Source organism: Hyperolius riggenbachi, chromosome 12, assembly GCF_040937935.1.
Source record: "Hyperolius riggenbachi isolate aHypRig1 chromosome 12, aHypRig1.pri, whole genome shotgun sequence".
In the NCBI taxonomy this organism is placed as follows: Eukaryota; Metazoa; Chordata; class Amphibia; order Anura; family Hyperoliidae; genus Hyperolius; species Hyperolius riggenbachi.
Genome location: NC_090657.1, coordinates 87,228,082 through 87,255,709, shown reverse-complemented (window position 1 = coordinate 87,255,709; position 27,628 = coordinate 87,228,082). Strand labels below are relative to the sequence as shown.

General features: G+C 45.0%; 1 protein-coding gene across 3 annotated transcripts in view; it reads right to left on the bottom strand.

Annotated features, from left to right (window-relative positions):
• Positions 1 to 27,628, bottom strand: part of CNTNAP1 (contactin associated protein 1) — a 136,649-nt gene that overhangs the window by 56,948 nt on the left and 52,073 nt on the right. For 2 of the 3 annotated variants that reach the window (XR_011025470.1, XM_068264593.1), the window contains exons 2-6: positions 19,221 to 19,325; positions 18,414 to 18,610; positions 4,055 to 4,202; positions 3,485 to 3,688; positions 215 to 399 (exon numbers count right to left, since the gene is read on the bottom strand). Coding sequence is in view for 2 of the 3 variants with exons in the window: in XM_068264593.1 (XP_068120694.1) it covers positions 215 to 399; positions 3,485 to 3,688; positions 4,055 to 4,202; positions 18,414 to 18,610; positions 19,221 to 19,325 (839 nt within the window). In the remaining variant the exon portion in view is untranslated. The remainder of the gene's footprint in view (positions 1 to 214; positions 400 to 3,484; positions 3,689 to 4,054; positions 4,203 to 18,413; positions 18,611 to 19,220; positions 19,326 to 27,628) is intronic. The other variant, XM_068264594.1, reaches the window with a different exon arrangement.

The following is a 27,628-nucleotide window of genomic DNA, read 5'->3' as shown; positions in this document are numbered from 1 at the left end:
GCACCTTGCGGGACCCCCACAGGCTCTGGGGCAATTGCCCCATTTGCCTCTATGGAAGAGCCGTCCCTGCATACACACACCTGCCACTTTAAACCTGTGCATGTCATTATATCCATGTCTGAGCCTGCATCGCCCTACACACACGCATACACACACCTGCCACATGTAATCATGTCCATATCAAGCCATATAATGGGATGATTGTTGATAATACCTCATTGTCCAGGTCTAACTGGTCAAAGTCCCCCTTGCACCTGACCCTTTGCGTTTCTCCATCGAGAGTTATATTTAGGTCACGACCTCTGCGCCGAATGTGTACCGAATGCCAAGACTGGTCATCTAGCAAACTGCCCAGTGTGGTGATGGTGTGACTGTCTACAGGGTGGATGGGGCTGTTTCCTGTGAGAAGAAACAAAGGATTAGGACCCATGATAATATTTTCTTGCACAAGAATGCATTAACTAAAATTCTGTACATTAACAGAGATCATCATTTAACTTTCCACATAACAATTCATAAATTAAGCTTTTTCATAATATTTAAAAGAATGAGGATTCAACTTTCAGTTACATTATCAAAACTATATTCAAATACTGAAAGAAAAATCCCCCAATAAGAACCGCACCACAATATAATGTCAAAAATAATCAAAGAGCTTTATTGGTAATCACAAAATTGCAAGAAAATAAAATCAATATTAAAAACAACGCAGTGCCAGGATCCATATAAATGCATCAACTATGTACAATGGTAATATATAAGAGTAAATGCAACAAATCCACCCCTCCTCACCTAAAAGGTTAATGTAGAATACACTGAGGAGGTGAGTAAAGTGACAAGTGCTAAATGAGAAGGCTGAAACAATGTGTATAGCACATTATCAAAACTCACATCCTATCCCAACTCCCATCTGCATTACTAGCTCAAGACTGTGAGGTGTTATTGCTTAAGTGACCCTGTAGTGAGATGGATATGGAGGCTGCCATGTTTATTTTCTTTGGAACAATGTTAATTGTCTCTCTTTCCTGCTGATCTTTTCTGGCTCCAGCAGTGTCTCACTGAATCACACACCTGAGAGAAGCATGCTGTCAGGCCTCTTTTCCACGGACGTCTGAATTGCTCATTCGTCTCTTTTCCACGGGACGTCTGCTGCCCACAACTGCCATTTGGGTGCAATTTAAATGAATGGCAGTGGTTGTAACGCCATGCGTGTCAAGTGCTGATATGCTGTGGCATTGCCATGTGGCATAAAACCGTCTCATGTCGTGTCTGAGCTGTGCTTAAATGCAACTGCATGGGGGGGCACCTGTCTACCACTCGTACCGAGCACTAGCAAGCGTCCTGCCGGTGGGCTGGAGCATCTTACATGCAGTGAATTCACCGCCTGTCGTATACTCATGGAAAAGAGGCTTCAGAGTGATCAAAAAGTTACTGCAGCTAATCTCAACGCTTATTTTGGGTCAAGTAAAGTCAATCAAGTATAGGTCATAGAAAAGGTTTGCAGTAACACGTTTTGCTATACACATGTTTATTCCCTTTGTGTGTATTGGAATAAAGCAAAAAAGGGAGGAAAAAATGCAAATTGGACATAATGTCACACAAAACTCCAAAAACGGGCTGGACAAAATTATTAGCACCCTTTCAAAATTGTGGATAAATAAGATTGTTTCAAGCATGTGATGCTCCTTTAAACTCACCTGGGGCAAGTAACAGGTGTGGACAATTTAAAAATCACACCTGAAAGCAGATAAAAAGTTCACTAAAGGCCCATACACACGTCGGATTTCCGCGAACGACGGGTCGTTTGAACGTCCCGTCGTTCCGTCGTTCGCCCGCTAAATCGGGCGTGTGTACAGGCTGTCGTTCGCTTGATAAGCTCGAGTTTGAGCTCACCCTTATCAAGCGAACGACAGCCTGTACACACGCCCGATTTAGCGGGCGGACGACGGAACGACGGGACGTTCAAATGACCCGTCGTTCGCGGAAATCCGACGTGTGTATGGGCCTTTAGTCTTTACATTGTCTGTCTGTGTGTGTCACACTAAGCATGGACAACAGAAAGAGGATAAGAAAACTGTCTGACGATTTGAGAACCAAAAATTGTGGAAAAATATTAAGAATCTCAAGGCTACAAGTCCATATCCAGAAATCTAGATTTGACTTTGTCCACAGTGTGCAACATTATCAAGAAGTTTGCAATCCACTGCACTGTAGCTATTCTCCCTGGGCGTGGACAGAAGAGAAAAAGTGATGAAAGGTTGCAATGCAGGATAGTCCGGATGGTGGATGAGCAGCCCCCAATAAGTTCTAAAGAAATCCAAGCTGTCCTGCAGGCTCAGGGCGCTTCAGTGTCAGTGCAAGATATCCGTTGACATTTAAATGAAATGAAAAGCTATGGCAGGAGACCCAGGAGGACCCCACTGCTAACACAGAGACGTAAAAAAGCAAGACTACAAAATGTACTTGAGTAAGCCAAAATCCTTCTGGGAAAACGTTCTGTGGACAGATGAGACCAAGGATAGATTTTTTTTATAAAGCACATCATTCTTCTGTTTACTGAAAACGGAATGAGGCCTACTAAGAAAAGAACACAGTACCAACAGTTAAATAAGGTGGAGGTTCAATGATGTTTTGGGGTTGTTTTTCTGCCTCTGGCACTGGGTGCCTTGAATGTGTGCAGTCATCATGAAATCTGAGGATTACCAAAGGATTTTGGGTCGCACTGTAGAGCCCAGTGTCAGAAAGCTTTGTTTGCGTCTGACACCGTGAGTCTTCTAGCAGTACAATGACCCCAAACATATGTCAAAAAGCACCCTGAAATGGATGGCAACAAAGCACTGGAGAGTTCTGAAGTGGCCAGCAATGAGTCCAGATCTAAATCCCATTGAACACCTGTGGAGAGATCTTAAAATTGCTGTTGTGAAAAGGCGCCCTTCCAATAAGAGAAACCTGGAGCAGTTTGCAAAGGAAGAGGTGTAAGAAGCTTATTGATGGTTATAGGAAGCGACTGATTTCAGTTATATTTTTTTCCAAAGGGTGTGGAACCAAATATTAAGTTAATTGTGCCAGTAATTTTGTCCAGGCCATTGTTTTGGAGTTTTGTGTGACATTATATCCAATTTGCCTTTTATTCCTACCTTTTTTGTTGTTTTGTTCCAATACACACAAAGAGAATAAATTTGTATAACAAAACGTGTTACTTCAATACTTTTCTGTGAGAAATACTTGATTTTCTGGAAAAATTTCTGGGGTGCCAACAATTTCAACCCTGACTGAGGGAGGGACAATGACCATAAGCTGGTTGGGTGCTGCCTATTCTCTAAGTACATACCTTGGATCTTAGTACACCAATAAAACTGAAAAATAAGTCATACAATTAGTATGTTTAAAAGTTTTGTTCTTTTTCTCATTTGTAATCATCATTGCCCTATGATCTTGTCTTTCATTAATCACTTTATAACCTATCTAGTGTAACAACTCATACCAAGACTCATCCTGAAGACCAGCTGTGCCTTCTGTAACTCCAGCGTTATGTAATCTCCTTGAGTCCCTTCTGCATGCATCAACACTCCGTCCTTCTCCAGTGTCTTAAAATTAAAAGAAATGTCATCTTCCAAAGTTTGATTGGTTTTCCTTCTGAACTGATAAGAAATCAGGTCATCTCCATCGAAGAACAGGACGTCATGGTCTGAGGGCAAAAACGGGAATTATTCTGGGCAAAAGTCAGAAAGGAAACATTTACTAACTGACACCTTCACCAACTGCACACATAAATGTTACATTGGCCACCATGTGGAGCGCGTAATATTAAATAATAATCAATCAATTTAACATATTAAGATATGTGCTCAACCCCATTTTGCCATCTAGACATAACTACTGTAAGTATTGGTGGTTATCATCATGCAGTGAAGAATCAGAATTTAGAAACCAATTTAAAATTACATGTGTAAGCTAAGTAAAAAAAAACAGCTGCCAACGTAACAGAAAATTATCGATTAGCCCCTGCAAATTTTAGTTTTCATTTCAATGGTAATTTCCACAATAAACTTACTGTATTCACAGCCATAGAGAGCCACCCTCAATCCAATCTTTCCTTTTGGGTTCCAGGCCACAGGAACGAAGCGAACATAGCGAGCTTTAATAGGATAGTGGAGTCGATGTTCTTTTACTCCAGTTGTATTGGCGTTGCCAAAAAAGGTCTATAGTAGAGAGAATCAAATATTTATGTACCGATTTCTGCTTTTGCATCTATATGATGCTCAGGGCAATAGAGCACTTGTCAGTATTTTGTTAGTTTGTTACCTACATCGAAACTCCTTACCTACATCAGAATGAGAATTACTACTGCAGATTGTACTCAGATACATTCAGGTATTCTGCGCAGACATTGGGCAAAATGCCCTCATGGCTACCAGTAAAAGGTTCTGATGCTGGGGTGTAACGATCGGTGTAACACAGAGAGGGTCTGATTATTGGTGATCTGCAGTATCACCACAAATGCAGATATATACCTGATTATTGATGATCTGCAGTATCACCGATAATCAGATATATTACTAACCTCTGGACACCTGAGAGATATGAGTGTTTGGTGCAACAGTAATACTTTGAGGACAATATCTGGAGGACAGGTACAAAGGCAGTAAGGAATACTGCACTAGAGAACGAGTACCTTTCAGCAGCCTGAGAATCTCCCGTAGGGAGGAGTCAGGCTGGGAGAAGGAAGGACCAGAGTGTGAGTGACACCAATAGGAGGATGTCACTGACTGATCTGTGAACTATCTCTAAACTGGGGAGATAGTTCTCAAGGTCGGACAAGCCAGGTCGGCAACAGACGGACATACAAAGTACAAAGACAGGAGTCTGATTCGGTAATCCTAAGGCAAGCAGGGTTTGGCAACACAGTATCAGATATGCGAAGTACCGAATCAGTGAACAGAAGAGTGGTCAGGAAAGCAGAAAGTCATAACAGATAATAAACAATGCCTAGTCTTGGGTGTGAGGTCCGTGATCATCAACACCCTGGAACTAGTCTGAAGTATAAGAGAATGATAACACAAGTCCCTAGTCTTGGGTGTGAGGTCCATGATCATCAACACCCTGGAACTAGTCTGAAGTATAACAGAATGGTAACACAAGTCCCTAATCTTGGGTGTGAGGTACGTGATCATCAACACCCTGGAACTAGTCTGAAGTATAACAGAATGATAACACAAGTCCCTAATCTTGGATGTGAGGTCCGTGATCATCAACACCCTGGAACTAGTCTGAAGTATAACAGGATGATAACACAGATTCTGACAAAAGGTCTGAGTGTTTCCACGTAGTGATCGCAACGGCAGACAACCAGTGAATGACCAGCACCCGGTATATATAGTACAGCGCTCTCCAGCGCCTCCCCTAAGTGCTGGACCATTGGGAACTGGTAGATTCGTCAGCTGACCGGCTTGGTCAGCTGACTCCCTTCTGGTTGTCATAAAAGTTCTGCCTCTCAGCGTGCGCGTCCTTCTGAACCTGTGTGGACTATCAGTCCCAGCCACACCAGACTTGTGTTGTGTACCACCCGCCGCGCTGGACGCGGAACCAGCCGCACCGCTATCAGGGCATGCAGCGGTTTCTCCGCGTTTAGCCATACTGACAGATGTAGGCCTACGCGTGCAAACCGCCGCGTTGGATGTGGAATCAGCCGCCTTGTTCTGAGCACACGCGGCGGCTTTTCCGCGTTTTCTCACATGGGGAAAATTATATGCTTTTACTTTTTTCTAATCCATATCGTAAAGAATATGAAAAATGCAACATATTCTAGGCCTAACCAAAAAAAGTTGCGTACACACTTTAGACCAGGGGTCCCCAAACTTTTTGGGCTGAGGGTCGGGTCAACATACTTCAGACTGCTGGGGGCCGGAGTATACATAAAATGATGTAGAAGTCTTTGTGGGCCAGCCAGTGAAACATACCCAAGTGACAACCTGCAGTCCAATTGGACAGCAGTGTCACCTGATGTGGAATTTGACTGGAAACCAGCGAATTACTGCTTTCAGGCTTCCATGTGGATATCTGGGTATTCTATATGCGGATAACCAATATTTAAAGATGCAGCTGACTGCATCTATAAGTAATACATTTTGTGTGTGTGGAGTGCTGGTAAAAAAGCCTCAGAGGGCCACATTCGGCCCGCGGGGCCTTAGTTTGAGGACCACTGCTTTAGACTATAGTAGTTTGAAACGGCTTCAAAAATAATGATCGTTAGATAACCGTGGGCAAAAATGTTACAAACAATCATAATTATTCAAACTAACAACCATGGACAGACATTGGTGGCAAATGCTGATCCATCTGGCTGGATCTGATTTAACGATTGTTTTTCCTACTGTATGAATGGGTATCATTAGATAAATATCAGAACGCGCATATGCAGAATCCATCACCCAACAAAGGTTGATGTCACTTCTGTATGTGCACTCAATATTCAAAATTGGACGTTTTACCGTAAAGCCAGTGGTTATAAGTTATATGAGGTCATTTGTTTAATGGTGGCCACTAATGATCCAATCTTTTTCATCCAATCTTACCACTGCTCTTCTATGTAGTAGAAGAGTAAACTGAGTGAATATATTGAATAGAATATTATAGGCAGTCCCTTATATTACATAGAAATGGTAAGATTGGATAAAAAAGATTGGATCGTTAGTGGCCACTGTAAGAGATTGGCGTTCCAGTCCAGTACAGTCTGCTATTCCTACTGATTGTTATCACAAGTTTGTACATAGCTTGGCATGGTGAAAAATGATGAAAACAATGATAATCTCAATCTGAATTTATAACATTACAAAGGTTTAGCAGAAACCTATGACTACAAAGCCTTTCAAATAATTATCACTGAAAACATGTATATTGCTTATGTACAAAATAAACCTATTATACTAATATAGGTATACTGAGCTAAATCCATCCTTATCCCAGAACTCCATATCTATGCCACAGGTCACGAGTTTTATCTTCATAGCCACATAATGTGGCTCTGCAGAAGGGAAAAGTAGGGGGGGAGGGGGGTTAAGCTTTTAGGGAATTTAGGCTTAGGCCACCGGGGCATGGGGGGGGGGGGATGTTAGGTTTAGACACCATGGGGGAGGGGGGTTATATGGTGATTGGGGATCCCAAGTGCAAGTAATCTTTAATCATCAAGAGCCGAACAACTCCTGAGGAAGTGAAGTGGTTTCTTTACGAAACGCGTGCTAAGTGCTCGGCCTTGAGATTCAATCTATATTTACTTATGTTATGATATGATCTGGTTATTGTGTGTTGTTTTTCAGTCATTTATATACGTCGCTCTATCTAGCCAAACTGGCTGGTAACCTAGCAATAGAGATGTAGCGAACGGTTCGCCGGCGAACGGTTCCAGGCGAACTTTGGGGGTTCGCGTTCACCTGGACCAAGCAAACTTTTGCGGAAGTTCGATTCGCCCCATAATGCACTATGAGGGTCAACTTTGACCCTCTGCATCACAGTCAGCAGGCACATTGTAGCCATTCAGGCTACACTAAGCCCTGGAGCCTCACCCCCCCTTATATAAGGCAGGCTGCAGCGGCCATTAGCCTCACTCGTGTGCATGCTAGAGACAGACTAGGGACAGCTGCTGCAGACTTGTTCTTCTAGGGACAGATTAGTTAGGTTCTTGGCTGCTTAGCTTGCTCCTGGCTGATTATTATTTCTTTTATAGCACCCCTCAACAGCTCTTTTCAGAGCTCATCCTGTACTTTTTTTTTTTTCTGTGTCAAACTGACACTTTTGTTGCATGCACAGCCTTGCTAATTGATAGTGTGTGTGCCACTGCCAGCAGCCCAGCACATTCAGTGACTACCTGTGTGTGTGACAGGGAGCTGCACATTGTACTACCCAGTACTGCATATACCCAGTACCTGTTGTGTTTACTTAACCCACCTCATCACTACATATACAGTGGTGTGAAAAACTATTTGCCCCCTTCCTGATTTCTTATTATTTTGCATGTTTGTCACACTTAAATGTTTCTGCTCATCAAAAACCGTTAACTATTAGTCAAAGATAACATAATTGAACACAAAATGCAGTTTTAAATGATGGTTTTTATTATTTAGTGAGGAAAAAAACTCAAAACCTACATGGCCCTGTGTGAAAAAGTGATTGCCCCCCTTGTTAAAAAATAACTTAACTGTGGTTTATCACACCTGAGTTCAATTTCTGTAGTCACCCCCAGGCCTGATTACTGCCACACCTGTTTCAATCAAGAAATCACTTAAATAGGAGCTATCTGACACAGAGAAGTAGACCAAAAGCACCTCAAAAGCTAGACATCATGCCAAGATCCAAAGAAATTCAGGAACAAATGAGAACAAAAGTACTGTAATTGAGATCTATCAGTCTGGTAAAGGTTATAAAGCCACTTCTAAAGCTTTGGGACTCCAGCGAACCACAGTGAGATCCATTATCCACAAATGGCAAAAACATGGAACAGTGATGAACCTTCCCAGGAGTGGCTGGCCGACCAAAATTACCCCAAGAGCGCAGAGAAAACTCATCCGAGAGGCCACAAAAGACCCCAGGACAACATCTAAAGAACTGCAGGCCTCACTTGCCTCAATTAAAGTCAGTGTTCACAACTCCACCATAAGAAAGAGACTGGGCAAAAACGGCCTGTATGGCAGATATCCAAGGCGCAAACCACTTTTAAGCAAAAAGAACATTAAGGCTCGTCTCAATTTTGCTAAAAAAAAATGATTGCCAAGACTTGTGGGAAAATACCTTGTGGACCGCCGAGACAAAAGTTGAACTTTTTGGAAGGTGCGTGTCCTGTTAAATCTGTCATAGAAGTAACACAGCATTTCAGCAGAAGAACATCATACCAACAGTAAAATATGGTGATGGTAGTGTGATGGTCTGGGGTTGTTTTGCTGCTTCAGGACCTGGAAGGCTTGCTGTGATAGATGGAACCATGGACTCTTGCAACTAGCAGAGTCCCAGTGGATTGGCGTACAGCCCACGTTTTCCCATTATTTAAGAAGGGCAAAAAATCTGATCCAGGAAATTATAGACCTGTAAGCTTAACATCAGTTGTATGCAAACTATTTGAGGGGTTACTAAGAGATACTATACATGACTTCATAGTAGAAAATAATCTTATTTCTCAGCATCAACATGGGTTTACTAAAGACAGGTCCTGTTTGACTAACATGCTCAGCTTTTATGAGGTAGTGAATGCTAATATGGATATTGGGAATGCTGTAGATGTGATATACTTGGACTTTGCAAAGGCCTTCGACACTGTTCCCCACAGAAGTCTGGTGCAAAAGTTGAGGATGCAAGGACTGGGGAAGAGTTTGTGTGCATGGATAGGGAACTGGCTAATGGACAGAAAACAAAGAGTTGTGGTCAATGGATCGTACTCAAAATGGGAGACTGTTAGCAGTGGGGTCCCACAGGGGTCTGTACTGGGTCCAGTGCTCTTCAATTTATTTATTAATGACCTAGTAGATGCAGTAGTGAGCAATGTTGCTATTTTTGCAGATGATACAAAATTGTGCAGAATCATCAACTCTCAGGAAGATAGTGTCATATTGCAACAGGATCTGGATAGGATGGCTATATGGGCACATACATGGCAGATGAAATTCAATGTTGACAAATGTAAAGTCATGCATTTTGGTCGTACCAATGGTCTAGCACCATACAAAATAAATGGGATACAGTTGGGAACATCAAACTTGGAGAAGGACTTAGGAGTACTCATCGACAACAAGTTAAATAATCGTACTCAATGCCAAGCCGCTGCAGCTAAAGCGAACAAAATTTTGGGAGGCATTAAAAGGGAAATAAAAACTCGAGATGCTAGCATAATATTGCCCCTGTTTAACTCTCTAGTAAGGCCACATCTGGAATATGGAATTCAGTTCTGGGCACCACATTACAAAAAAGATATTGCAGTTTTAGAGCAGGTGCAGAGACGAGCTACAAAATTGATACGTGGGATGGAAGGTCTCGCTTACCAAGAAAGGTTAGATAAACTGGGTTTATTTAGTCTAGAGAAAAGACGCCTTAGAGGAGATCTAATTAACATGTATAAATACATTAGAGGGCAATATAATAGCTTGGCGGATGAGCTTTTTGTCCCTAGGCCTTCTCAAAGGACTAGAGGACATGAGCTGCGCATGGAGGAAAAACGTTTTAGCCATTTATTTAGGAAAGGGTTCTTTACAGTAAGAGTGGTTAAGATGTGGAATGCATTGCCACAGGAAGTCGTTATGGCAAACTCTATACCTGCATTTAAAGGGGGCTTAGATGCTTTCCTTGCGTTGAAAGACATCCATGGCTACAATTACTAGGTTATGCCTAATGATGTTGATCCAGGGATTTTATCTGATTGCCATCTGGAGTCAGGAAGGAATTTTTCCCATTTGGGGCTAATTGGACCATGCCTGGTGGGGTTTTTTTTCGCCTTCCTCTGGATCAACAGGGGTATGTGGGGGACGGGCTGGAGTTGTACTTTGTACTGGTTGAACTCGATGGACGTATGTCTTTTTCCAGCCAAAATAACTATGTAACTATGTAACTATGTAATTCTACTGTCTACCAAAAAATCCTGAAGGAGAATGTCCGGCCATCTGTTCGTCAACTCAAGCTGAAGCAATCTTGGGTGCTGCAGCAGGACAATGACCCAAAAGACACCAGCAAATCCACCTCTGAATGGCTGAAGAAAAACAAAATGAAGACTTTGGAGTGGCCTAGTCAAAGCCCTGACCTGAATCCTATTGAGATGTTGTGGCATGACCTTAAAAAGGCAGTTCATGCTAGAAAACCCTCAAATAAAGCTGAATTACAACAATTCTGCAAAGATGAGTGGGCCAAAATTCCTCCACAGCGCTGTAAAAGACTTGTTGCAAGTTATCGCAAACGCTTGATTGCAGTTATTGCTGCTAAGGGTAGCCCAACCAGTTATTAGGTTCAGGGGGCTATTTCTTTTTTACACAGGGCCATGTAGGTTTTGAGTTTTTTTTTCTCACTAAATAATAAAAAACATCATTTAAAACTGCATTTTGTGTTCAATTATGTTATCTTTAACTAATGGTTAACGGTTTTTGATGAGCAGAAACATTTAAGTGTGACAAATATGCAAAAGAATAAGAAATCAGGAAGGGGGCAAATAGTTTTTCACACCACTGTACCTAGCTTTGTGTTGAGTGAACCCAGCTCACTGCATTTAAGTACCTGTTGTGTTCTGTGAACCCACCTCACTGCAAATACCTAGCTGTTGTGTTGAGTGAACCCACCTCACTGCATATAACTACTTTTAATGTTCAGTGAACCCACCTCACTGCATCTAACTACCTGTTGTGTTGAGTGAACCCAGCTCACAGCATCTAACTACCTGTTGTGTTCAGTGAACCCACCTCACTGCATATACCTAGCTGTTGTGTTGAGTGAACCCACCTCACTGCATATAACTACCTTTACTGTTGAGTGAACCCAGCTTACTGCATCTAACTACCTGTTGTGTTGAGTGAACCCAGCTCACTGCATCTAAGTACCTTTACTGTTCAGTGAACCCAGCTCACTGCATCTAACTACCTGTTGTGTTGAATGAACCCACCTCACTACATCTAAGTACCTTTACTGTTCAGTGAACCCAGCTCACTGCATCCAACTACCTGTTGTGTTGAGTGAACCCACCTCACTGCATCTAAGTACCTTTACTGTTCAGTGAACCCACCTCACTGCATCTAAGTACCTTTAAGTAACGATCGGTGTCAGCACACAGAGAGAATCTGATTATTGGTGATCTGCAGTATCACCAAGAATACAGATATATACCTGATTATTGATGATCTGCAGAATCACTAATAATACAGATATAGTACTAACCTCTGGACACCTGTATGTATCGTGAGTGTTTGGTGCAACAGTATTTACTTTGAGCAATCCACCTGATGAGCAGGTGATCCTTGGCAGTGTGGGCAACACTGCTCTTTTGAGAAGCACGAGAACCTTCCAGCAGCCTGAGATCTTCCAAAGGGTGGAGTCTCAGGCTGAAGGTAGGAAGGATCAGTGAGTGAGTGACACCTGAAGGTGGATGTCACTAACTGATCTGGAGACTATCTCCAAAAGGAGAGAGATAGCTCTCGAGGTCGGGCAAACCAGGTCGGCAACACACAGACAGACAAAGTACAAAGACAGAAGGCTGATTCGGTATCCAAGGCAGGCAGGGTTGGCAACCGAAGATCAGATATGCGTGGTACCAAATCAGCGAGCGGAGAGGTAGTCAGGAAAGCAATAGGTCATAACAGATATCAAACAATGCCTAGTCTTGGGTGTGAGGTCTGTGGTCTCTACACCCTGGAACTAGTCTGATGTATAACAGAATGATACACAAGTTCCCTAATCTTGGGTGTGAGGTCCGTGGTCTCTACATCTTGGAACTAGTCTGAAGTATAACACAATAATAACACAGTAGTAATCTGGCTCAGTGTGAATTCCCAGGTCCTCCTGGTTCAAACACACTGTTGGATCTGACTAAGGTCTGAGTGCTTTCACGTAGTGTTCGCAACGGCAGACAACTTGTGACTGTCCAGCAGTAACTATATATAGAGTAGCACTCTCTGGCGCCACCCCTAAGTGATAGACCAATAGCCACTTGCTCTGAGGTCAGCTGACCAGCCTGGTCAGCTGATCCCCCCTTGGCCGTCATAAAAGTTCTGCCTCTCAGCGCGCACGCGCGTATTCCTGAATCTGTGTGAACTAACAGACCCAGCCACACCAGACGCATGCTGCTGCGTACAATCCGCCGCACTGGACGCGGAACCAGCCGCCTTGCTATCAGTACACGCTGCAGCTCTTCCGCGTTCTCTCACAGTACCAGACACATGCTTCTGCGTGCAAACCGCCGTGCTGGACGCGGAATTAGCCACCTTGCTGTCAGCACACGCGGCGGCTTTTCCGCGTTCTCTCACACTTTACTATTCAGTGAACCCACCTCACTGCATCTAACTACCTGTTGTGTTGAGTGAACCCAGCTCACTGCATCTAACTACCTTTTGTGTTCAGTGAACCCACCTCAATGCATATACCTAGCTGTTGTGTTGAGTGAACCCACCTCACTGCATATAACTACCTTTAGTGTTGAGTGAACCCAGCTCACTGCATCTAACTACCTGTTGTGTTGGGTGAACCCAGCTCACTGCATCTAACTACCTTTTGTGTTCAGTGAACCCACCTCAATGCATATACCTAGCTGTTGTGTTGAGTGAACCCACCTCACTGCATATAACTACCTTTAGTGTTGAGTGAACCCAGCTCACTGCATCCAACTACCTGTTGTGTTGAGTGAACCCACCTCACTGCATCTAAGTACCTTTACTGTTCAGTGAACCCAGCTCACTGCATCTAACTACCAGTTGTGTTGAGTGAACCCACCTCACTGCATCTAAGTACCTTTACTGTTCAGTGAACCCACCTCACTGCATATAACTACCTGTTGTGTTGAGTGAACTCAGCTCACTGCATATACCTAGCATCCCCCCGAGATGGACAAAATGGACAAACCAGGTAGAGGAAGAGGTAGAGGCAGACCCAGAGGAAGGTCACCAGGCACTGGCAGGTCTGTGCGAGGTGGTGTTGCTATGATTTCGTGCGGAACTGGCCCAAAATACAGTGCTCAGAAGAAGGCACGTGCCATCACTTCCCAAGATCAGGACGTGGTTGACTATTTAACACAGAACACCTCATCTCCCGCAGCCACCAGCGCTACAACAAGCACCACATCCGCTGCATTTGACACTTCTCAGGAGTTATTTGGTGGTGGTGCTGGTGGTGGTGGTGGTGAAATCACTGATTCCCAGCCACTACTGCAACAACAAGAAGGTACACCACCTCATACGTCTGAGTTAGGTGGCGATAGTAGGGACGTAACGTGTGAGGAGGGGGATGATGAACCACCTGAAGTTGGTGCAGTTGAGGAGGTGTCTGAGGAAAGCGAAGCTGGGCAGGAGGATTATGATGACGATTATACGGATGCCACGTATGTTCCCGGTAGAGGAGGGACAATTCAGAGGGGGAGTCAGAGAGGAGTAGGAGGAGACGACTCCATGATAGAAGCAGAGGGAGCTCGTCCTCAGAAACAGCTGGGGGCAGTGTCTGGCGCCATGTATCGCCAGCTATGGACAGCCAGCCAACATGCCCTTCAACGTCAGCTGCTGATGCCACCGTAGCACCATTACCCCAGGGGGGGGGGGTCAGCGGTTTGGAAATTTTTTAACATGTGTGTCTCAGATCGGAGCAAAGCCATCTGTTCTCTCTGCCAGCAAAAATTGAGCTGTGGAAAGGCCAACTCTCATGTAGGGACAAGTGCCTTACGAAGGCACCTGGAGAAAAGGCACAAACAGCAATGGCAAGAACACCTGAGGAAAAGCAGCACACAAAAGACAAGCCACCCTCCTTCTCCTCTTCCTACTTCAGGTGCATCGTCTTCATCCGCTTTCTCCCTTGCACCTTCACAGCCACCCTCCTCCACACCGCCTCTTCCCTTTAGCGGTTCCTTCTCCTCTGCCCACAGCAGTAGCCAGCTGTCCGTGAAGGAAGTATTTTAGTGTAAGAAGCAAATGTCTGCCAGTCACCCTCTTGCCTGGCGTCTGACAGCTGGCGTGGCGGAACTATTAGCTCGCCAGCTATTACCATACAAGCTGGTGGAGTCGGAGGCTTTCCGTAAGTTTGTGGCCATTGGTACACCGCAGTGGAAGATACCTGGCCGCAATTATTTTTCACAAAAGGCCATACCCAAACTGTACCGTGCAGTTGAGAGGCAAGTGGTGTCATCTATTGCGAAGAGCGTTGGGTCAAGGGTCCACCTGACCATGGATGCCTGGTCTGCCAAGCACGGGCAGGGCCACTACATTACATACACAGCCCATTGGGTCAACCCTGGTGACCTATGGCAGCAAGCAGGGAGTACATGGCTGCGCAGCGGACCGACTTGTCACACCTCCACGGCTTGCAGGCAGGCCTCCAGCCACCTCCTCTCCACCTGCTACCACCTCTTCGCTGTCGTCATCCTCCTCCTCCTTGGCTGGTGCCGCAATCTCCTCTCCAGCTACACAGCCCCAGCACCCCAGGGCCTATGCTGCATGCCAGGTACGACGGTGTCACGCAGTGTTAGACATGTCTTGCCTGAAAGCGGAGAGTCACACTGGAGCAGCTTTCCTGGCTGCTCTTAACAAACAGGTGGAGCAATGGCTGACCCCGCACAAGCTTGAGATCGGCAACGTGGTGTGTGACAACGGCAGCAATCTAATTTCTGCGTTGAATTTGGGAAAGCTGACACACATACCCTGCATGGCACATGTGCTGAATCTGGTCGTGCAAAGATTTGTGTCCAAGTACCCAGGCTTAGAGGACGTCCTGAAGCAGGCCTGGAAGTTGTGTGGGCATTTCAGGCGCTCTTACAAGGCCATGGCACGTTTTGTGGACATTCAGCATAGAAACAACTTGCCGGTGAGACGCCTGATTTGCAATAGCCCGACTCGCTGGAATTCCACCCTGCTGATGTTCTCTCGCCTGCTAGACCAGGAGAAAGCCGTCACCCAGTACCTGTATAATTACAGTACAAGGACATAGCTCCCAACTGTCCCTCTTTCGGAGGGACAGTCCCTCTTAGGAAGTGCTGTCCCTCTGTCCCTATTTCCCCCTCATTTGTCCCTCTTTCAGGACTTTGTCCCTCTTTCTATATAAATATTTATATTTCTATACTAAAAATGTGTTTGATTGACTCTAAACTTTATTCACATGCTTTAAATTATTATATTACTAATTTAAAAATGTTACTATGAAGGAAAATGAACCAGGATAGAAAGGACCAGTGTGGTTTGAATTACTAAACAACATTTTTCTTATGAAATCTTTATGGTATGCGTGACTAGGGGCGTGGTGGGGGCGTGACCAAGGGTGTGGCCTGTGCGTGGCTTAAGTGTCCCTTTTTCTCATCTCAAAAAGTTGGGAGGTATGCAAGGACACAATCTGGGAGGATGGGGATGTTGTGGCCCAACAACTGGACACTGATGTGAAATGCATGCAGGGTCATGGAGCCCTTTGAGGAGGTGACCAAACTGGTGAGTCGCGCTGAGGGCACCATCAGCGACTTGATCCCCTACACCTACTTCCTGGAGCGTGCCGTGCGTAGAGTGGTGGATACAGCTGTGGAATAGTGTCAAACGAGAACAGTTACGGCAGCAGGAGTCGTGGGAGCGATTTACATCCGAACCCGATGTTTCCACAACACAGAGGGGGAGGAGGAGGAGGAGGAAGAAGAGGAGTCGTGTGGGGAAGGATAGGAGTCAGACTCTGATGATGGTGATGAGGAAGGTGTTTCTGTGGAGGAGGAAGAGGCGGCGGAATTAGAACAACTGCGGCAGCCGTCACAGGGGGCTTCTGCTGCTCCACGTTCCCGTGGTATTGTTCGTGGCTGGGGGGAGGAAGAGGAGTTGTGTCCCGTCACTGAGGAAGAGCAAGAGGAGATGGAGAGTACGTCTGCATCCAGCTTTGTGCAGATGTCCTCTTTCATGTTGTCTAGCCTGTTGAGGGACCCCTGTATCAAAAAACTCAAGGCGAATGACCTGTACTGGGTGGCTACGCTACTAGACCCTCGGTACAGGCACAAAGTGGCGGACCTGTTACCAACTCAACAGAAGGCGGAAAGGATGCAGCACTTGCAGAACAAGCTGTCGATGATGCTTTACAATGCGTTTAAGGGTGATGTGGCTGCACAACGCAATCAAGGTACCACTGGCAGTAAACCTCCTCCTCCCAAGTCCACGCAGGCAAGGACAGGACGCTCCAGCGATCTCAGGGTGATGTCGGACATGCGGACATTCTTTAGTCCAACTCCCCGCCATAGACCTTCCGGATCCACCCTCCACCAACGCCTGGACCGGCAGGTAGCCGACTACCTGACCTTGAGTGTGGATGTAGACACTGCGAAAAACGACGATGAACCCTTGGACTACTGGTTGCGCAGGCTTGGCCTGTGGCCAGAGCTGTCCCAATTTGCCATACAACTTCTCTCTTGCCCTGCCGCAAGCGTCCTGTCAGAAAGGACCTGCAGCTGGAGGCATAGTTACTGAGAAGAGAAGTCGCCTAAGTCACGACAGTGTTCAGTACCTGACCTTTATCAAAATGATTGAGGAATGGATCACGGAGGGCTACTGCACGACCGAAGACTAAGTCAGTCCCCACACACAGCATTTCTGCCTGCAGGCCGCTTACCTTCTCCGCCACCAGCAACAGGGTCCAGGACTCTAGGCGGATTCCTGAATTGCTACACTAATTTTTCTGGTGCGTGTACATGCCTGCCTAATTTTTCTGGCTGCACTGCGGGCGGCTGCAACAAATAAACAAAAGGCAAAACAAATAAAACATGTGCCCATCCCCCTTCGTGATCATTACCTTGCCGCGGTGAAGGGGCTTGCGTATCACAATGAAGCAATGACCACCGGCTATTTGAGTGTCTCGGGTGGGTGTGGCACACAAAAGATAATAAGGTTGTTGCTTCATTGTGGTCAGACCAAATTTGATCAGCTCGACAGTCACTGTTGTTCTATCATTGAGCTACCACAGCCCGGCGACCATATGGGCTTGAAAAATGCCACGGCCTACACTCTAGCCACGGTGCGCACCAGTCCAGCACGGCCGTCACTACACAAACAGCTGTTTGCGGTGCGTTACACAGTGAGTTTGGTCTGTCAGTGTGAAGCAGTACACTAATTATACTCCCTGATTGATGTATACCCATGCAAGATATTTGAAAGCACTTTAGGCCTGCAATTTAGCATTCAATGTGATTTCTGCCTTTAAAACGCTGCTTTGCGTCAAATCCAGATTTTTCCCGGGGACTTTGGGCATGTATCCCACTCCGCCATGCCCCCCTCCAGGTGCTAGACCCCTTGAAACATCTTTTCCATCACTTTTGTGGCCAGCATATTTTTTTCTATTTTTCAAAGTTCGCATCCCCATTGAAGTCTATTGCGGTTCGCGAACTTTTCCGCGAACCGAATCTTCCGTGAAGGTTTGCGAACGGGGTTCGCGAACCGAAAATCGGAGGTTCGCAACATCTCTACCTAGCAATAAAGTAATATCGTACAATGATTTTATGTGTCTGTTCTAGAACCCGATATATGGTTCTATTTGAAAGCACTATGTGAATTGTATTTTATATTATGTTTTACATGTCTAAATAAAAATGCAAGGTTTTAATGCGGATAATGGCATGTGGCCTTCTGTTTGACACAATACGATACTGAATCCCCATTAAGCTCTCATAGACCTCAATTTACCACACAACTTATGGGTTTATAAGTTTGGAAAGCTAGATCCGGATGTTGAAAGATGCTTACCCAGTTAGTTCCCAGTTGAAAGAATGGCTTCCAGCTGTCTGGTCGGTCCCCATACAGCAAGATATACCGGGTCACCCAGTCGTAATAAGTGTTGTAGGTTCCCTGAGTGGCAACGCCCATTATTTTATATTTCCTTTTTAAGTCGATTTGAAGCCACGGCTGTTTATCTCCGGGGGCAGGAGACCACCCACTGCTTCCTGTAATGGAGAAAATAGTATCACCATCATTAACCTCGTGTATATCTGTCATGCTTTTGAAAAGGACTGAAAGGGCAGAGCAAGCTGGAAACAGGAAAAAAGGGGGCAGGAGCCCTTACAGAAGAAAGGGCCCACTCACACCTAAGCGATTAGTGGGCGATTCCCGTTAATCACTAAAGTGCTAGCGCTTTGATACCCTATGGCACTGTTCTCACTGCTGCGATTGGCGCAGATCGTGAGCGTTTAACGATTAGCGACAAATCGCAAACGCGTTACCTGCAGCAGTTTTGAGGCGATTTTGAAGCGATCGCAGTACAGTGCTTATAAAGGAATTGCAGAAGTGTCCAGTGATTTTTACCGTGCTAATCGCAGTAAAATCACTTGTGCAAAATGCTAGTGCTAAGCGCTGGCGTTTTGCGATTTGTGAATGAGCCCTTAAAAGCAATTTTACCACGATTTTAATGCAAGTCAATGGGAGCATTTTTTAAAAACTGCTCAGAAAGCTTGGAAGCTCTGAAAGCTCTTTGTATTTGAGGTTATCATTTTTTAGTTCAATAAAAAGAGTATTAAAATATTTACAAATGTGCAAAAAGGAAACAGGTGAGCTTACCAAACAGTCGTGCAAAGTTTGCAGTGTATAAAATGTTGTATCTTGATGAGGATTCAAATGATGTGAAATAGAGCGGGGAGACCAGGTCATTATAGCACCATTCTGCTATAAAAGAGAAAAAATACATGGATATGTTCAATGAAAGTCCTGACAAGTGCTGTAAAACTATATAACATATAACCATAATAGAAAAAGAACAATTACAACAAGCAGGCCCAGATTTACATCACATGAGCCTATAGGCACAGATGTCCTGGCACTTTAGACTCCGCCCTCCATGAACCTACAAACACCCACTCAACTGCACCACACAGCGGCATAGCTAGGTTTTTCAACTCCTGGGGACAAATACAGTTTTGCGCCACCTGAGTACTATAAATGCACTGAAAGTAGGTACTTTATCAATGATGAGGAGAGGAGGGCTGCTTTGGGTAAATAAGGAGTGGGCAGAGAGCAGGATAGCACAGGGGAGAAGATCTGCAGCTTCTCTACTCTTTTTCAAAGGTGCTGCAGGGACTATGTGGCATTGGGGGATGGTGCGGTCCAATCCAGCGCCCCCCAGATGCTGCGCCCAGGGACAGATGTTCCCCCTTTCTCGCCCTTAGCTACGCCTCTGGCACCACAAGTATGCTGGCTTCCTCAGCCATAACATCTCCCTTACTTCCCTTGCTTGCCATAGGTAGCTTCAAGTGTCCCTTTATTAGGTAACCAGAAGTACCATCAATATGAAAAGGAACCTTAACTGAGAGAGATATGGATGTTTCCTTTTAAACAATACCAGTTGCCTGGCAGACCTGCTGATCTCTTTGGCTGCAGTAGTGGTTGAATCACACACATGAAACAAGCATGCAGCTAATCCAGTCTGACTTCAGTCAGAGCACCTGATCTGCATGCTTGTTGAGGGGCTGTGGCTAAAAGTATTAGAGACACAGGATCAGCAGGGGAGTCAGGCAACTGGTATTATTTTAAAAGGAGAAATACATATCCTTCTCAGTTTAGGTTCCCTTTAAGTAGATAGAGGTGCCCCAGGCATTAGGTAGCCAGAGATGTCAGGCAAATGAAGGGCAATGAAGCTCTACTTTCCTGGGGCTTCCTCCAGCCCCTTGCAGCCGACATGTCCCTCACAGAAGCTCTGCTCCCAGCCACTGGCCCAGGGTTTCCCTGTTGTTGCAGAGGCTGGCCTCGTGGGTCGTCCTCTACTGCGCCTGCGGAAGCGCAGCAGTCAATCAAGTCCTCTTTGTCTGGAGTGTACTGCGCAGGTGCATAACTACTGCGCCTGCGCAGTACACTTGATTGTCAGCGGCGCTTGCGCAGGCACAGTAGAGGACGACCCTGCAAGGTTGGCCTCTGCACCGGCGGGCGCCGGCGGCTGAGAGCGGAGCTGCGGCGTGGGACATGTCGGCTGCAAGAGGCTGGAGGAAGCCCCAGGTAAGTAGAGCTTGATTACCCTTCATTTGCTTGACATTTCCTTTAACCATTTCAGCCCGCGGGGATTTTTCACCTTATGCCTCAGAGCAATTTTCACCTCCCATTCATTCGCTAATAACTTTATCACTACTTATCACAATTTATTGATCTATATCTTGTTTTTTCTGCCACTTATTAGGCTTTCTTTGGATGGTACATTTTGCTAAGAATTATTTTTTTATAAATGCATTTTAACAGGATTAATAAGAAAAAGATTGAAAAAATTCATTATTTCTCAGTTTTCGGCCATTATAGCTTTAAAATAATCCACGCTACCATAATTAAAACCTATGTATTTTATTTGCCCGTTTGTCTCGTTTATGACACCATTTAAATTTTGTCACAATGTATGACGCCAATATTTTATTTGGAAATAAAGGTGCGTCCATCACTATTTACAAGCTTATAATTTAAAAAAATGTTCGTAGTATACCCCCTTCAAATGCATATTTAAAAAGTTCAGACCCTTAGGTAACTATTTATGTTTTTTTGTTTTTATTGTAATTTTTTTTTTCATTAAAAATTTTATTTGGGTAATATTTTGGTGTGGGAAATAAACAGTTAATTTTAATGTTATTATATGTGTAAATTGTAATGTAAAAAATATGTAGATGTAGTTTAACTATTTGGCCACAAGATGGCCACCTTGAATTTTTTTTTCCCTCCTTGTGCTTCTCGGTTCTCGCTAAGCGGAAGCACAAGGTGGATGCGGAAATTTTTACGTGTAGAAAGACTGAAGCCTCTTGTAAGAATGCTTCAGTTTTTCTGCTGGGGACACGGATCGGTGATCGGGAACCATGTTCCCGTTCACTGATCCCAGGGCTACCGAGGGACACCACAGGGGCACGAGGGCACGCCCGCGATCGCGCACGGGAGCGCGCGGCACCACAGCAGAGCAGCCGCCCGGACGTGAGCTTCACGTCCGGGCGGCAGAAATGGTTAAGTAACTACAGGTGCCCCCAAGTATTAGGTAACTAGAGATGCCCCAGATTGAAGGGGGATCTCATCAGTGGAATGCCGAGAGGTGGGTGAGTAACCTCTCATTTACACTCCACTCTGGACTCTACATAGGGAAGGAGGCAGGGAGGCGCTCAGGGAGGGGTGTGAGCTGCCTTTCCAGCATCAGGCGTCTCTAGGCAAATTTTTTTTTGCTGAATTAAGCATTTGATCAGACAAAAAATCTAGTCAAGAATAAACTGAAATTTAATTTTAAACATTGTGATCGCTGATTCATAACTTTCTCTTGACATTAAAGTAAATCTGAAGCTAATAAAAAAAACAACAGATACTTACTAAAGGGAAGGCTCTGGGTCCTAATGAGCCTTCCCGTTCCTCTCACGGTCCCCACATTCCAGCGCTGGCTCCCCTGTTCAAATCTCCTGCTGCGGGAGGCTTCGGAAGTCTTTGGGACCCCGAGTGCTCCTGAAGACGGGCGCCTCCATACTGCGCATGTGCGAGTGCGTGAGACAGCTGCTCGCACATGTGCAGTACGGAGCGGCCTGTCTTTAGGAGCATCGGGCTCCCGAAGCCTTGGTCAGCGGCAGAGAGCAGTTTCCAACCGATCGGGCGGGGACTGCTAACAGGGGAGCCCGTGTTGGAGTGCGGGAACCGTAGGAGGAACGGGAAGGCTCATTAGGACCCAGGGCCTTCCCTCTCCTTAGTTGAGTATCTGTTTTTGTTTTTAAATTGGCTTCAGACTCCCTTTAAGGCTACAATTGATTTAAATATTGATTGGCAATCGTAAAATAATCATGCTAACATCCATAAGGTGACAGTTCATGATCGATGTAAGATCGACTGCTTCACGATTGTTTACATGGAAAAAATTGTGATTGCCTGTTGTTGCCTAAGCCTGCCACATGGCGAACTTGACTGTTGGATTTATGAAACTCTTGCTAAGCAAAATTATTCACTGCAAGACCAAACCAGTCAATTTCACTCACTCAACCACTCTAGTCATACACAGGTCGTTTATAGCCCAATATGCTCAGCTGATTGATTGCTATTCCATTAGAATTTGATTGGATAGTGATTGATTTCCTATCACAGCAAGCTTAATTTTGAACTCTATCAAGTTTCAATCAAACTGCAAGCTCCGTACTGCTAAATGCAGCGCAAAGATTTTCCAACATATCCAATTTCATTTTTAATACATTTTTTGAAGTTTATCAGTTGAAAGTCTATCGACTGGATATGTATGAGCAATAGATGACGTGCAGATTCAATCCATGTGATCAAAATCGATGTGTATATGGCCAGCTTTAGATATTTTTGCCTAACTTGGGGATAAAATAAAAGCTAATGAGTCCCACAATGACCAGAACCAATTGTGAACGTCACAAACAAAGCTCAAAGGTGTGAGGAAACGCGGAAAAACCGCCACGTGTGCTGAAAGCAAGGCGGCTGATTCCGCGTCCAACGCGGCGGTTTGCACGCGTAGGCCTACATCTGTTGGTATGGCCGAACGCGGAGAAACCGCCGCATGCCCTGATAGCGGTGCGGCTGGTTCCGCGTCCAGCGCGGCGGGTGGTGCACAGCATATGTCTGGTATGGCTGGGACTGATAGTCCACACAGGTTCAGAAGGACGCACGCGCGCGCTGAGAGGCAGAACTTTTATGACAGCCAGAAGGGAATCAGCTGACCAGGCCGGTCAGCTGACGCTTGTACCAGTTCCCATTGGTCCAGCACTTAGGGGAGGCGCTGGAGAGCGCTGTGCTATATATACTGGGTGCTGGTCATTCACTGGTTGTCTGCCATTGCAAACACTTTTGTGGAAGCATTCAGACCATAGTCAGATCCTTACAGTGTGTTTAAACGAGGTGGACCTAGGAATTCACACTGAGCCAGATTACCTTGTACTGTTTATTATTTGTTAGACCAGTTCCAGGGTGTTGAGATCAAGGCCCTCACACCCCAGACTAGGAATACTGTGTATTTTCTGTGTATTCTCTAGCATAGTTTCAGGGTGTTGAGATCAAGGCCCTCACACCCAAGACTAGGGAACTGTATTGTCTTTGTGTTATATTCCAGCATAGTTCCAGGGTGTTGAGATCAAGGCCCTCACACCCAAGACTAGGGAACTGTATTGTCTTTGTGTTATATTCCAGACTAGTTCCAGGGTGTTGATGATCACGGACCTCACACCCAAGACTAGGCAATTGTATTATCATTCATGTTATGCTCCAGACTAGTTCCAGGGTGTTGTGACTACGGACCTCACACCCAAGACTAGGATATTGCTATTCCTGCAATCCAGCCTCGGTCCCTCACCCAGGGGTCCACAGGCTACAGGAATATCACCCACAGTCAGGGGTGAATTCCTCAGGAGTCTTAGGCCGCCAGCTCCTCTGGTGGTCCCTACTCAGAGTTGTTACTGTTACACCAAACACTCTCACTATTCTGGTGTCCATAGGTTAGCAATACATCTGTATTATCGCTGATTCTGCAGATCATCGATAATCAGGCGTATATCTGCATTCTTGGTGATTCTACAGATCACCAATAATCGGATTCTCTCTGCGTGCTGACACCGATCGTTACAAAAGGCTTTTGAGCAGAGCAGATTTTCCAAATGATGGTGCTATTATGGAAGAAAATGTAACTACAGATGTACTTGGCTTTAGTCCTTACCCACTAGCCAGCTGTTCCTGTGTGCTCAGGTCTCAGACTGGTCATTCAAGCCCCCAGCTTATCTCTGACAGTTCTACAAGCTGAACTAAGGGGAGGTGGGGAGGATGGAGGAGAAGAGAAACAGGATTTGTGTGCTTGTTTGTGGAATCCCTTATCTCTGTAGTAGTGTATTTCTGCAGGCTAGAGCCAGAAAGCAGTTCAAGTGGACTTGGACTCTTGCTCAGGACAGAAGGAAAACAGAAAGAAACACACCCTCTATGTATTAAGAGAGTTTAGCCTGTCTAATTGCCTCTCATCTGTGACCAATCACAACTGTAATTTGATCTCTCAGCTGTGTCAACTGTCTGCCTCGGCAGAGCCGCTAATTTGTAAACACAGGATGTTAATCCTTTGTCTGCTTCCATGAAATACACACTGTAGATTAATTGCAGGATTTCTATCAACTGCATCAAAGCATAATAACCTTTAAAGAAAAACATTTTTAACTGTGGTGGTGGGGGGGGGGGTTTATAGTGGGGGGCACAGTGTTTATCAAAGGGGTGGGGCAGTGCCCCAGCTGGCCCCAGTGTAGCGACGCCACTACCTTTGACCAGATCTTGGTCAACTGCATTATCAGGCTTGACTTCTGAAATATGATGTTTTAAATAAAGGTTGCCTGCAGTAATTATGTGGTCTTGTATGGTGTTTATAGGAAGTAAGTCTGTTTCCCTCCTTTATTGAATGTTTATTTATTTTTTTCATATAACTACATCCCATCCAACCTGCTATTACAGTAATTTCAGCTGCATTGAGAATAAGTTAGAATCTGAAAATGAGTTTACTGCTTTCTGTGTCCCCACCTGAGAAGCTTTTCCGTGATTTATTTTTTGTTTCGGTGACCATTCACCTAGGAAATGAGGTGAGGAAAACCTTTTCAGTGGGGTCTGAGACCACAGTAAATCTTCCACATGTCCACTCCAACTAAAATGGAATGCTTACGTCTGTACATGCTCACAACTGAGAGTTTCCACACCACTTCTTGTTCTTAGGGACCCTGTCAGGATAGCAAATGAGGGGAACTAGACAGAAATAAATACATATGGAGGATGTGGTTTGTCTGGAGGTCACTTTTATGGTGATCGTGCCCAAATTTTGTGTGGCATTATTCTATAATGGCTCATACACATGAGCCACAGTGGTGGCTCGAGCCATAAAAAAAAAAGGCGCACAGAGGGACACAGATTCGGCGGAAGCTGTCGCGAAGGTTCCTCCCCCTGCTGTCCCCCTCCTGGAAGCTCCATACGTTGTGTATGGAGTTGCTGTCGCTAGTCCGCATACACACGGCGGACTAGCGACAGTTGCGTCGATGTTGTGGCGAAGTTGCAGCAACAGCTTCTGCCGGCGATTGGCCGCACCAATCGCCTGGCGACAGCAGCGACGAGCGATGGTTCGGGGTGCGCGCCTCATACACACGGGCGATCTGTCACCGCAACATGTGCGTGCCAGGTGGTTGCAGCGACAATTGTGGCTTGTGTGTATAAGGCTTAAGACAGTACCCTATGTGCCCAAGGCACAAAACAACCTGTTATGTCACATTTGCCTGGCCTCACAGGCTGTATATGTCACTACCTGGAAACACTAGCCTCCGCCTAGATCTGTACTGGTAAGCAAAATCCATGGCATTTTTCAGATGGAGATAACCAGAGGCGTAATAACAGACCCTGAAAGGGGGGCCCAGAAACCACAAGGGGCCACGTCCTGAGAGACAACTAAGGGAACAGAGAAAAAAAACTTTCTTCTCTCTGCACAATTGTTCTAATGACTGCATGTGCTCAGCCTCTGATAAGGAATCATACAAGGTTTTGCAGACAAAGATTTGTAGACAGTTCCTATTCAGTGTGCAGCTGTGCAAGTGTACTGTAGTGATGCTGGAGAAGGCTGCAGAGCCAGTTCTGCTCCATCAGAGATGGACAGAGTGAGTGTAATAAGCTGAGGCGGGGAGTACAGTCATCTGTCAGTTTTCTGTATGCATTTTCTGCACACCATGGGCTTGATTAACAAAGCCGTGATAACTCATATCATGGTCGCACTAGCGTTTTGCAACCGTTATAACGTGTGTAACGGCTTTCGCGCGCAATCGTACATTTTTTTGCACGCAAATGCAAAATTTCAATTTGCGATTGCGCGCAAAAAAATCGTTATTGCACACGAAAACCGTAATATGAGTTATCACGGTTTTGTGAATCAAGCCCATGTGTGTCTGTGTGTGTGTAAACATGCATGTTTTATCACAGAAGCTAATAAAATTGATAGAGAAATGTGCTGTCTGTTTTTATCTGCATGGGGGGGGGGGGGGGGGGGGGAGGGGGGTGGCGGGAGGAGGCCCATCCAAAGTTTCGCAGGGGGGCCCAGTGATTTATAGTTACGCCCATGGAGATGACCTACACTATTAAGGTTAAATGTCACTAGTTGTGATGGCAACAACATGCTCATAGGATATTGTAATCTGGGTCTTTGGAATTCCCATAAATGTAAAATTGATAATATAAAGAAGGAAGAAAGAATGAAGATGGCACACTAATAGCTTGGCAATGTAACTGTCTTAGGAGCAAATAGGGTACACACAACATGTTTCGGGCGTAGCCTTTCCATGTTGTGTGTACCTCTGTCTGCTCCTAATACACTTGCATTGCTGAGCCATTTGTGTGCCGTTTTCTGACTGATTGTAACATTTCAAAAATATGACCAATGTACCACACACGTATGTTCAATTTTTCTCCAATTGTGATAAAAATGATTGGAAACTCTGACAAAATTGCTAGGGTGTGTATATTAATACACTGCCAATCTAACATACACCATACAATCTTTAGAAAGATTGAAGAAAAATTTCTGGCATTCTGGATCGATAAAAATCGAAGAAAAAAGGAAATCCGATCGGATATTTCAGTCGAATGAAAAAAAAAAGCTTTCGATTTTTTCGGGAGATCCGATCGTTTTTGTCTAATTGCTGTAAAATCGGATCATTTTATTGTATCGTGTGTGGCCACCGTTATTATTTGTTTCTGGCGTACATGAAGGTAAAGGACATGCTAAAACGTGACAATTAAGATGCTCTAGTAGCATTACCGGTATATCATGACATAAGTGTGAACTAAGAGGAAGTGTTAGAGCAATGTAATTATAGCACACATTCTAACAGCACCAATAGTAAAACAAGCTCCGATTGTGCAGCCAACCATAACAGATGTTTAGAAGCTGGTGGAATCTCTCTGATAATTGCAATCACGTTTAATCTGGGTTAATCTTCATCCAAGACATCCTCCAGTGA